The sequence below is a fragment of the Oncorhynchus mykiss genome, chromosome 10 (assembly GCF_057628025.1).
Source record: "Oncorhynchus mykiss isolate SJ-2025 chromosome 10, ASM5762802v1, whole genome shotgun sequence".
In the NCBI taxonomy this organism is placed as follows: domain Eukaryota; kingdom Metazoa; phylum Chordata; class Actinopteri; order Salmoniformes; family Salmonidae; genus Oncorhynchus; species Oncorhynchus mykiss.
Genome location: NC_143031.1, coordinates 88215912 through 88229327, shown reverse-complemented (window position 1 = coordinate 88229327; position 13416 = coordinate 88215912). Strand labels below are relative to the sequence as shown.

The window sequence follows — 13416 nt, the reverse complement described above, 5'->3', positions numbered from 1 at the left end:
TTATTATTATTATGGGGAAGGGAGACCTGTCTCACTGACCAGGTTAATATTATTATTATTATGGGGAAGGGAGACCTGTCTCACTGACCAGGTTAATATTATTATTATTATGGGGAAGGGAGACCTGTCTCACTGACCAGGTTAATATTATTATTATTATGGGGAAGGGAGACCTGTCTCATCTCACTGACCAGGTTAATATTATTATTATTATGGGGAAGGGAGACCTGTCTCACTGACCAGGTTAATATTATTATTATTATGGGGAAGGGAGACCTGCCTCCTCTCACTGACCAGGTTAATATTATTATTATTATGGGGAAGGGAGAAATGCCTCCTCTCACTGACCAGGTTAATATTATTATTATTATTATGGGGAAGAGAGACCTGTCTCCTCTCACTGACCAGGTTAATATTATTATTATTATGGGGAAGGGAGACCTGTCTCCTCTCACTGACCAGGTTAATATTATTATTATTATGGGGAAGGGAGACCTGTCTCCTCTCACTGACCAGGTTAATATTATTATTATTATGGGGAAGGGAGACCTGTCTCACTGACCAGGTTAATATTATTATTATTATGGGGAAGGGAGACCTGTCTCACTGACCAGGTTAATATTATTATTATTATGGGGAAGGGAGACCTGTCTCACTGACAAGATTAATATTATTATTATTATGGGGAAGGGAGACCTGTCTCACTGACCAGGTTAATATTATTATTATTATGGGGAAGGGAGACCTGTCTCACTGACCAGGTTAATATTATTATTATTATGGGGAAGGGAGACCTGTCTCATCTCACTGACCAGGTTAATATTATTATTATTATGGGGAAGGGAGACCTGTCTCACTGACCAGGTTAATATTATTATTATTATGGGGAAGGGAGACCTGTCTCATCTCACTGACCAGGTTAATATTATTATTATTATGGGGAAGGGAGACCTGTCTCCTCTCACTGACCAGGTTAATATTATTATTATTATGGGGAAGGGAGACCTGCCTCCTCTCACTGACCAGGTTAATATTATTATTATTATGGGGAAGGGAGACCTGCCTCCTCTCACTGACCAGGTTAATATTATTATTATTATGGGGAAGGGAGACCTGTCTCACTGACCAGGTTAATATTATTATTATTATGGGGAAGGGAGACCTGCCTCCTCTCACTGACCAGGTTAATATTATTATTATTATGGGGAAGGGAGACCTGTTTCCTCTCACTGACCAGGTTAATATTATTATTATGGGGAAGGGAGACCTGTCTCCCCTCACTGACCAGGTTAATATTATTATTATTATGGGGAAGGGAGACCTGCCTCCCCTCACTGACCAGGTTAATATTATTATTATTATGGGGAAGGGAGACCTGTCTCACTGACCAGGTTAATATTATTATTATTATGGGGAAGGGAGACCTGTCTCACTGACCAGGTTAATATTATTATTATTATGGGGAAGGGAGACCTGTCTCCTCTCACTGACCAGGTTAATATTATTATTATTATGGGGAAGGGAGACCTGCCTCCTCTCACTGACCAGGTTAATATTATTATTATTATGGGGAAGGGAGACCTGCCTCCTCTCACTGACCAGGTTAATATTATAATTATTATGGGGAAGGGAGACCTGTCTCACTGACCAGGTTAATATTATTATTATTATGGGGAAGGGAGACCTGCCTCCTCTCACTGACCAGGTTAATATTATTATTATTATGGGGAAGGGAGACCTGTTTCCTCTCACTGACCAGGTTAATATTATTATTATTATGGGGAAGGGAGACCTGTCTCCCCTCACTGACCAGGTTAATATTATTATTATTATGGGGAAGGGAGACCTGCCTCCCCTCACTGACCAGGTTAATATTATTATTATTATGGGGAAGGGAGACCTGTCTCACTGACCAGGTTAATATTATTATTATTATGGGGAAGGGAGACCTGTCTCACTGACCAGGTTAATATTATTATTATTATGGGGAAGGGAGACCTGTCTCACTGACCAGGTTAATATTATTATTATTATGGGGAAGTTAGACCTGTCTCCTCTCACTGACCAGGTTAATATTATTATTATTATGGGGAAGGGAGACCTGTCTCATCTCACTGACCAGGTTAATATTATTATTATTATGGGGAAGGGAGACCTGTCTCACTGACCAGGTTAATATTATTATTATTATGGGGAAGGGAGACCTGCCTCCTCTCACTGACCAGGTTAATATTATTATTATTATGGGGAAGGGAGAAATGCCTCCCCTCACTGACCAGGTTAATATTATTATTATTATGGGGAAGGGAGACCTGTCTCACTGACCAGGTTAATATTATTATTATTATGGGGAAGGGAGACCTGTCTCACTGACCAGGTTAATATTATTATTATTATGGGGAAGGGAGACCTGTCTCACTGACCAGGTTAATATTATTATTATTATGGGGAAGTTAGACCTGTCTCCTCTCACTGACCAGGTTAATATTATTATTATTATGGGGAAGGGAGACCTGTCTCATCTCACTGACCAGGTTAATATTATTATTATTATGGGGAAGGGAGACCTGTCTCACTGACCAGGTTAATATTATTATTATTATGGGGAAGGGAGACCTGCCTCCTCTCACTGACCAGGTTAATATTATTATTATTATGGGGAAGGGAGAAATGCCTCCTCTCACTGACCAGGTTAATATTATTATTATTATGGGGAAGAGAGACCTGTCTCCTCTCACTGACCAGGTTAATATTATTATTATTATGGGGAAGGGAGACCTGTCTCCTCTCACTGACCAGGTTAATATTATTATTATTATGGGGAAGGGAGACCTGTCTCCTCTCACTGACCAGGTTAATATTATTATTATTATGGGGAAGGGAGACCTGTCTCACTGACCAGGTTAATATTATTATTATTATGGGGAAGGGAGACCTGTCTCACTGACCAGGTTAATATTATTATTATTATGGGGAAGGGAGACCTGTCTCACTGACCAGATTAATAGTATTATTATTATGGGGAAGGGAGACCTGCCTCCTCTCACTGACCAGGTTAATATTATTATTATTATGGGGAAGGGAGACCTGCCTCACTGACCAGGTTAATATTATTATTATTATGGGGAAGGGAGACCTGTCTCACTGACCAGGTTAATATTATTATTATTATGGGGAAGGGAGACCTGTCTCCTCTCACTGACCAGGTTAATATTATTATTATTATGGGGAAGGGAGACCTGTCTCACTGACCAGGTTAATATTATTATTATTATGGGGAAGGGAGACCTGTCTCACTGACCAGGTTAATATTATTATTATTATGGGGAAGGGAGACCTGTCTCCTCTCACTGACCAGGTTAATATTATTATTATTATGGGGAAGGGAGACCTGCCTCCTCTCACTGACCAGGTTAATATTATTATTATTATGGGGAAGGGAGACCTGTCTCACTGACCAGGTTAATATTATTATTATTATGGGGAAGGGAGACCTGTCTCCTCTCACTGACCAGGTTAATATTATTATTATTATGGGGAAGGGAGACCTGTCTCACTGACCAGGTTAATATTATTATTATTATGGGGAAGGGAGACCTGTCTCCTCTCACTGACCAGGTTAATATTATTATTATTATGGGGAAGGGAGACCTGTCTCACTGACCAGGTTAATATTATTATTATTATGGGGAAGGGAGACCTGTCTCACTGACCAGGTTAATATTATTATTATTATGGGGAAGGGAGACCTGCCTCCTCTCACTGACCAGGTTAATATTATTATTATTATGGGGAAGGGAGACCTGTCTCACTGACCAGGTTAATATTATTATTATTATGGGGAAGGGAGACCTGTCTCCTCTCACTGACCAGGTTAATATTATTATTATTATGGGGAAGGGAGACCTGTCTCACTGACCAGGTTAATATTATTATTATTATTATGGGGAAGGGAGACCTGTCTCACTGACCAGGTTAATATTATTATTATTATGGGGAAGGGAGACCTGTCTCACTGACCAGGTTAATATTATTATTATTATGGGGAAGGGAGACCTGCCTCACTGACCAGGTTAATATTATTATTATTATGGGGAAGGGAGACCTGTCTCACTGACCAGGTTAATATTATTATTATTATGGGGAAGGGAGACCTGTCTCCTCTTACTGACCAGGTTAATATTATTATTATTATGGGGAAGGGAGACCTGTCTCACTGACCAGGTTAATATTATTATTATTATGAGGAAGGGAGACCTGTCTCACTGACCAGGTTAATATTATTATTATTATGGGGAAGGGAGACCTGTCTCCTCTCACTGACCAGGTTAATATTATTATTATTATGGGGAAGGGAGACCTGCCTCCTCTCACTGACCAGGTTAATATTATTATTATTATGGGGAAGGGAGACCTGTCTCACTGACCAGGTTAATATTATTATTATTGTGGGGAAGGTAGACCTGCCTCCTCTCACTGACCAGGTTAATATTATTATTATTATGGGGAAGGGAGACCTGTCTCCCCTCACTGACCATGTTAATATTATTATTATTATGGGGAAGGGAGACCTGTCTCCTCTCACTGACCAGGTTAATATTATTATTATTATGGGGAAGGGAGACCTGTCTCCTCTCACTGACCAGGTTAATATTATTATTATTAGGTTGAAGGGAGACCTGTCTCACTGACCAGGTTAATATTATTATTATTATGGGGAAGGGAGACCTGTCTCACTGACCAGGTTAATATTATTATTATTATGAGGAAGGGAGACCTGTCTCCCCTCACTGACCAGGTTAATATTATTATTATTATGGGGAAGGGAGACCTGTCTCACTGACCAGGTTAATATTATTATTATTATGGGAAGGGAGACCTGTCTCACTGACCAGGTTAATATTATTATTATTATGGGGAAGGGATACCTTTCTCACTGACCAGGTTAATATTATTATTATTATGGGGAAGGGAGACCTGCCTCACTGACCAGGTTAATATTATTATTATTATGGGGAAGGGAGACCTGCCTCCTCTCACTGACCAGGTTAATATTATTATTATTATGGGGAAGGGAGACCTGTCTCACTGACCAGGTTAATATTATTATTATTATGGGGAAGGGAGACCTGTCTCCCCTCACTGACCAGGTTATTATTATTATTATTATGGGGAAGGGAGACCTGTCTCACTGACCAGGTTAATATTATTATTATTATGGGGAAGGGAGACCTGTCTCACTGACCAGGTTAATAATATTATTATTATGGGGAATGGAGACCTGCCTCCTCTCACTGACCAGGTTAATATTATCATTATTATGGGGAAGGGAGACCTGCCTCCTCTCACTGACCAGCTTAATATTATTATTATTATGGGGAAGGGAGACCTGTCTCCCCTCACTGACCAGGTTAATATTATTATTATTATGGGGAAGGGAGACCTGTCTCACTGACCAGGTTAATATTATTATTATTATGGGGAAGGGAGACCTGTCTCACTGACCAGGTTAATATTATTATTATTATGGGGAAGGGAGACCTTTCTCACTGACCAGGTTAATATTATTATTATTATGGGGAAGGGAGACCTGCCTCACTGACCAGGTTAATATTATTATTATTATGGGGAAGGGAGACCTGCCTCCTCTCACTGACCAGGTTAATATTATTATTATTATGGGGAAGGGAGACCTGTCTCACTGACCAGGTTAATATTATTATTATTATGGGGAAGGGAGACCTGTCTCACTGACCAGGTTAATATTATTATTATTATGGGGAAGGGAGACCTTTCTCACTGACCAGGTTAATATGATTATTATTATGGGGAAGGGAGACCTGCCTCACTGACCAGGTTAATATTATTATTATTATGGGGAAGGGAGACCTGCCTCCTCTCACTGACCAGGTTAATATTATTATTATTATGGGGAAGGGAGACCTGCCTCCTCTCACTGACCAGCTTAATATTATTATTATTATGGGGAAGGGAGACCTGCCTCCTCTCACTGACCAGGTTAATATTATTATTATTATGGGGAAGGGAGACCTGCCTCACTGACCAGGTTAATATTATCATTATTATGGGGAAGGGAGACCTGCCTCCTCTCACTGACCAGGTTAATATTATTATTATTATGGGGAAGGGAGACCTGCCTCACTGACCAGGTTAATATTATTTTTATTATGGGGAAGGGAGACCTGTCTCCTCTCACTGACAAGGTTAATATTATTATTATTATGGGGAAGGGAGACCTGCCTCCTCTCACTGACCAGGTTAATATTATTATTATTATGGGGAAGGGAGACCTGTCTCACTGACCAGGTTAATATTATTATTATTATGGGGAAGGGAGACCTGTCTCACTGACCAGGTTAATATTATTATTATTATGGGGAAGGGAGACCTGTCCCCTCTCACTGACCAGGTTAATATTATTATTATTATGGGGAAGGGAGACCTGTCTCACTGACCAGGTTAATATTATTATTATTATTATGGGGAAGGGAGACCTGTCTCACTGACCAGGTTAATATTATTATTATTATGGGGAAGGGAGACCTGTCTCACTGACCAGGTTAATATTATTATTATTATGGGGAAGGGAGACCTGCCTCACTGACCAGGTTAATATTATTATTATTATGGGGAAGGGAGACCTGTCTCACTGACCAGGTTAATATTATTATTATTATGGGGAAGGGAGACCTGTCTCCTCTCACTGACCAGGTTAATATTATTATTATTATGGGGAAGGGAGACCTGTCTCACTGACCAGGTTAATATTATTATTATTATGGGGAAGGGAGACCTGTCTCACTGACCAGGTTAATATTATTATTATTATGGGGAAGGGAGACCTGTCTCCTCTCACTGACCAGGTTAATATTATTATTATTATGGGGAAGGGAGACCTGCCTCCTCTCACTGACCAGGTTAATATTATTATTATTATGGGGAAGGGAGACCTCTCTCACTGACCAGGTTAATATTATTATTATTATGGGGAAGGGAGACCTGCCTCCTCTCACTGACCAGGTTAATATTATTATTATTATGGGGAAGGGAGACCTGTCTCCCCTCACTGACCAGGTTAATATTATTATTATTATGGGGAAGGGAGACCTGTCTCCTCTCACTGACCAGGTTAATATTATTATTATTATGGGGAAGGGAGACCTGTCTCCTCTCACTGACCAGGTTAATATTATTATTATTAGGTTGAAGGGAGACCTGTCTCACTGACCAGGTTAATATTATTATTATTATGGGGAAGGGAGACCTGTCTCACTGACCAGGTTAATATTATTATTATTATGAGGAAGGGAGACCTGTCTCCCCTCACTGACCAGGTTAATATTATTATTATTATGGGGAAGGGAGACCTGTCTCACTGACCAGGTTAATATTATTATTATTATGGGAAGGGAGACCTGTCTCACTGACCAGGTTAATATTATTATTATTATGGGGAAGGGAGACCTTTCTCACTGACCAGGTTAATATTATTATTATTATGGGGAAGGGAGACCTGCCTCACTGACCAGGTTAATATTATTATTATTATGGGGAAGGGAGACCTGCCTCCTCTCACTGACCAGGTTAATATTATTATTATTATGGGGAAGGGAGACCTGTCTCACTGACCAGGTTAATATTATTATTATTATGGGGAAGGGAGACCTGTCTCCCCTCACTGACCAGGTTATTATTATTATTATTATGGGGAAGGGAGACCTGTCTCACTGACCAGGTTAATATTATTATTATTATGGGGAAGGGAGACCTGTCTCACTGACCAGGTTAATAATATTATTATTATGGGGAAGGGAGACCTGCCTCCTCTCACTGACCAGGTTAATATTATCATTATTATGGGGAAGGGAGACCTGCCTCCTCTCACTGACCAGCTTAATATTATTATTATTATGGGGAAGGGAGACCTGTCTCCCCTCACTGACCAGGTTAATATTATTATTATTATGGGGAAGGGAGACCTGTCTCACTGACCAGGTTAATATTATTATTATTATGGGGAAGGGAGACCTTTCTCACTGACCAGGTTAATATTATTATTATTATGGGGAAGGGAGACCTGCCTCACTGACCAGGTTAATATTATTATTATTATGGGGAAGGGAGACCTGCCTCCTCTCACTGACCAGGTTAATATTATTATTATTATGGGGAAGGGAGACCTGTCTCACTGACCAGGTTAATATTATTATTATTATGGGGAAGGGAGACCTGTCTCACTGACCAGGTTAATATTATTATTATTATGGGGAAGGGAGACCTTTCTCACTGACCAGGTTAATATGATTATTATTATGGGGAAGGGAGACCTGCCTCACTGACCAGGTTAATATTATTATTATTATGGGGAAGGGAGACCTGCCTCCTCTCACTGACCAGGTTAATATTATTATTATTATGGGGAAGGGAGACCTGCCTCCTCTCACTGACCAGCTTAATATTATTATTATTATGGGGAAGGGAGACCTGCCTCCTCTCACTGACCAGGTTAATATTATTATTATTATGGGGAAGGGAGACCTGCCTCACTGACCAGGTTAATATTATCATTATTATGGGGAAGGGAGACCTGCCTCCTCTCACTGACCAGGTTAATATTATTATTATTATGGGGAAGGGAGACCTGCCTCACTGACCAGGTTAATATTATTTTTATTATGGGGAAGGGAGACCTGTCTCCTCTCACTGACAAGGTTAATATTATTATTATTATGGGGAAGGGAGACCTGCCTCCTCTCACTGACCAGGTTAATATTATTATTATTATGGGGAAGGGAGACCTGTCTCACTGACCAGGTTAATATTATTATTATTATGGGGAAGGGAGACCTGTCTCCTCTCACTGACCAGGATAATATTATTATTATTATGGGGAAGGGAGACCTGCCTCCTCTCACTGACCAGGTTAATATTATTATTATTATGGGGAAGGGAGACCTGTCTCCCTGACCAGGTTAATATTATTATTATTATGGGGAAGGTAGACCTGCCTCACTGACCAGGTTAATATTATTATTATTATGGGGAAGGGAGACCTGTCTCACTGACCAGGTTAATATTATTATTATTATGGGGGAGGGAGACCTGTCTCCCTGACCAGGTTAATATTATTATTATTATGGGGAAGGGAGACCTGTGTCAGGAAGTCAGTAATCGTCCAACCAAGGTTTAGAAAACCATGGATTTCAAGACAATTTCCTGGAATGTTGCGACCCAAAGTCCAAAAGACTGCTGAACAGCTTCTACCCCTGAAACAGTAGACTGCTGAATAGCTTCTACCCCCAAAACAGTAGACTGTTGAACAGCTTCTACCCCCAAAACAGTAGACTGCTGAACAGCTTCTACCCCCAAAACAGTAGACTGTTGAACAGCTTCTACCCCCAAAACAGTAGACTGCTGAACAGCTTCTACCCCCAAAACAGTAGACTGCTGAACAGCTTCTACCCCCGAAACAGTAGACTGCTGAACAGCTTCTACCCCCAAAACAGTAGACTGCTGAATAGCTTCTACCCCCAAAACAGTAGACTGGTGAACAGCTTCTACCCCCAAAACAGTAGACTGCTGAACAGCTTCTACCCCTGAAACAGTAGACTGCTGAACAGCTTCTACCCCTGAAACAGTAGACTGTTGAACAGCTTCTACCCCCGAAGCAGAAGACTGTTGAACAGCTTCTACCCCCAAAACAGTAGACTGCTGAACAGCTTCTACCCCCAAAACAGTAGACTGGTGAACAGCTTCTACCCCCAAAACAGTAGACTGCTGAACAGCTTCTACCCCCAAAACAGTAGACTGCTGTACAGCTTCTACCCCCAAAACAGTAGACTGCTGAACAGCTTCTACCCCCAAAACAGTAGACTGCTGAACAGCTTCTACCCCCAAAACAGTAGACTGCTGAACAGCTTCTACCCCCAAAACAGTAGACTGCTGAACAGCTTCTACCCCTGAAACAGTAGACTGCTGAACAGCTTCTACCCCTGAAACAGTAGACTGTTGAACAGCTTCTACCCCCAAAACAGTAGACTGCTGAACAGCTTCTACCCCCAAAACAGTAGACTGGTGAACAGCTTCTACCCCCAAAACAGTAGACTGCTGAACAGCTTCTACCCCCAAAACAGTAGACTGTTGAACAGCTTCTACCCCCAAAACAGTAGACTGCTGAACAGCTTCTACCCCCAAAACAGTAGACTGTTGAACAGCTTCTACCCCCAAAACAGTAGACAGCTGAACAGCTTCTACCCCAAAACAGTAGACTGTTGAACAGCTTCTACCCCCAAAACAGTAGACTGTTGAACAGCTTCTACCCCCAAAACAGAAGCTACCGCACGTTGCCGTGGTTACGTCACAACAGAAGGGTAACAAGCTGTTTGACGTTGTTCTCTTTTTTTCAAAGGGGCGTGGTCGCTACATCCTGGTCATCTACGAGAGTCTGTTGAAGTACGCCCACACTGACCCCTGGAACAGACAGCTGTTACACCAGGTACAGACACACTGACCCCTGGAACAGACAGCTGTTACACCAGGTACAGACACACTGACCCCTGGAACAGACAGCTGTTACACCAGGTACAGACACACTGACCCCTGGAACAGACAGCTGTTACACCAGGTACAGACACACTGACCCCTGGAACAGACAGCTGTTACACCAGGTGCAGACACACTGACCCCTGGAACAGACAGCTGCTACACCAGGTACAGACACACTGACCCTTGGAACAGACACACTGACTCCTGGAACAGACAGCTGTTACACCAGGTACAGAAACACTGACCCCTGGAACAGACAGCTGTTACACCAGGTACAGACACACTGACCCCTGGAACAGACAGCTGTTACACCAGGTACAGACACACTGACCCCTGGAACAGACACACTGACCCCTGGAACAGACACACTGACCCCTGGAACAGACAGCTGTTACACCAGGTACAGACACACTGACCCCTGGAACAGACAGCTGTTACACCAGGTACAGACACACTGACCCCTGGAACAGACAGCTGCTACACCAGGTACAGACACACTGACCCCTGGAACAGACACACTGACTCCTGGAACAGACAGCTGTTACACCAGGTACAGACACACTGACCCCTGGAACAGACAGCTGCTACACCAGGTACAGACACACTGACCCCTGGAACAGACACACTGACTCCTGGAACAGACAGCTGTTACACCAGGTACAGACACACTGACCCCTGGAACAGACAGCTGCTACACCAGGTACAGACACACTGACCCCTGGAACAGGCACACTGACCCCTGGAACAGACAGCTGTTGTCAGCTAACGTTTGCTAATGTTCGTCTGGTTGTCAGCTAACATTTGCTAACGTTCGTCTGGTTGTCAGCTAACGTTTGCTAACGTTTGTCTGGTTGTCAGCTAACGTTCACTAACGTTCGTCTGGTTGTCAGCTAACGTTCACTGACGTTCGTCTGGTTGTCAACTAACGTTTGCTAACGTTCGTCTGGTTGTCAGCTAACGTTCACTAACGTTCGTCTGGTTGTCAGCTAACGTTCACTGACGTTCATCTGGTTGTCAGCTAACATTTGCTAACATTCGTCTAGTTGTCAGCTAACGTTCACTGACGTTCATCTGGTTGTCAGCTAACATTTGCTAACATTCGTCTGGTTGTCAGCTAACGTTTGCTAACATTCGTCTGGTTGTCAGCTAACGTTCGCTAACATTTGTCTGGTTGTCAGCTAACGTTTGCTAACATTCGTCTGGTTGTCAGCTAACGTTCGCTAACATTCGTCTGGTTGTCAGCTAACGGTTGCTAACGTTCGTCTGGTTGTCAGTGAACGTTTGCTAACGTTCGTCTGGTTGTCAGCTGCTTCTTGCCAAATGTTGTCCCTTGTTGTCCCCCAGTACTGTCTCCGTTATCGAGTCGGCATCATCACCTTCCACAGAGCCAATCAGAACTCTCCGCCCCTGCTGAATCTCCGGGGTCTTCCCCTGCTGCTACGGACCAATCAGGCGCTCCGAGACGCCTCTGTGATGTCACGTTCGCCCCTCCTCCACCTGACGCGGGCTGAGACGGACCGTGGACCACTCCCTGGCGATGACTGGACCACATTCTCCTCCAACCACTCCTCCTACCAGGCTGTCGTCCAGGCACGGCCCAGGGAGGGAGGCCCCGGAGTGGGCAGCGGAGATAATCCAGTCCCTGGTTTCAGTCGGGGCCTGCGGGCTACGGTGGTGTTGGATACGGGGCTTTTTGACGGTGTTCAGAGGGTCATCTTCGGACACGGCCTGGGCTACTGGCTACACAGGCTCCTATTGGTGGACGCTATCACTCACCTCACGGACAGGAAGTTGTCGTTGGGGCTGGAGCGTCACATCCTGGTGGATATAGACGACATCTTCGTTGGGAAGGAAGGAACACGCATGAACACCAAGGATGTTAAGGTAGGAGGAAATGGGGCAGGGGGGGGGGGTCCATGAACACCAAGGATGTTAAGGTAGGAGGAAACGGGGGGGGGGGGGCTCCATGAACACCAAGGATGTTAAGGTAGGAGGGAACAGTGGGGGGGGGGGGGTGGTGCAGTGTGTCTGAGATTATACCAGGGCCTTTTGTTTGGCTCACTGCTGTGTGTGTGTGTGTGTGTGTGTGTGTGTGTGTGTGTGTGTGTGTGTGTGTGTGTGTGTGTGTGTGTGTGTGTGTGTGTGTGTGTGTGTGTGTGTGTGTGTGTGTGTGTGTGTGTGTGTGTGTGTGTGTGTGTGTGTGTGAGACAGGGGAGAGGTGTGTTGCTCTGCAGTGTGTCTGAGATTAGACCAGGGCCTTTTGCTTGGCTCACTGCATTGATCCTGACACCACACAGCCTGTACTCTGGGGAGGAAGGTGTGTGTGTGTGTGTGTGTGTTTGCTTAGCTCTGTAGATTAGAATGTCACTACCTGTCAGTGTTTGACATTTTTCCTATAATGCATCAGAAATATGACCTGAACATCTAGGACCTTGGAGAGAGGGGGGAGAGAGAGAGAGAGAAGGAGGTGAGGGAGGGAGGGGGGAACAGACACAGAGAGAGGAGGGGAGGGGGACAGATACAGAGAGAGGAGAGATTATACTAGCCTGCCCAACACCTCAGACAGAGGGAGAAGGAGAGAAGGTAGAGAGAGATAGAGAAGGTAGAGAGAGTTAGAGGGGACAGGAAAGAAGGGAGATGGGGAAAGGGGGAATGTCTGAAAAGGGTAGAGATTGAAAGAGATACAGAAAGAGAGAGAGAGATGAGGACAGATGGAGAGAGAAAGAGAGACAGACTGAGAGATAGAGAGAGAGACGGGGATAGATGGAGAGAGGAGAGACAGACTGAGAGATAGAGACACGAGAATGATACAGCCATTCATTCCTGCTGTATCAGCCTTCCTTTAAAATA

The 13416-nt window shown here is 43.5% G+C and overlaps 1 protein-coding gene across 2 annotated transcripts in view; it reads left to right on the top strand.

The window, feature by feature from the left end:
- Positions 1 to 13416, top strand: part of ndst3 (N-deacetylase/N-sulfotransferase (heparan glucosaminyl) 3) — a 117680-nt gene that overhangs the window by 18013 nt on the left and 86251 nt on the right. For both annotated transcript variants that reach the window (XM_090188432.1, XM_090188433.1), the window contains exons 3-4: positions 10430 to 10516; positions 11911 to 12450. In XM_090188432.1, the coding sequence (XP_090044558.1) occupies positions 10430 to 10516; positions 11911 to 12450 (627 nt within the window). The remainder of the gene's footprint in view (positions 1 to 10429; positions 10517 to 11910; positions 12451 to 13416) is intronic.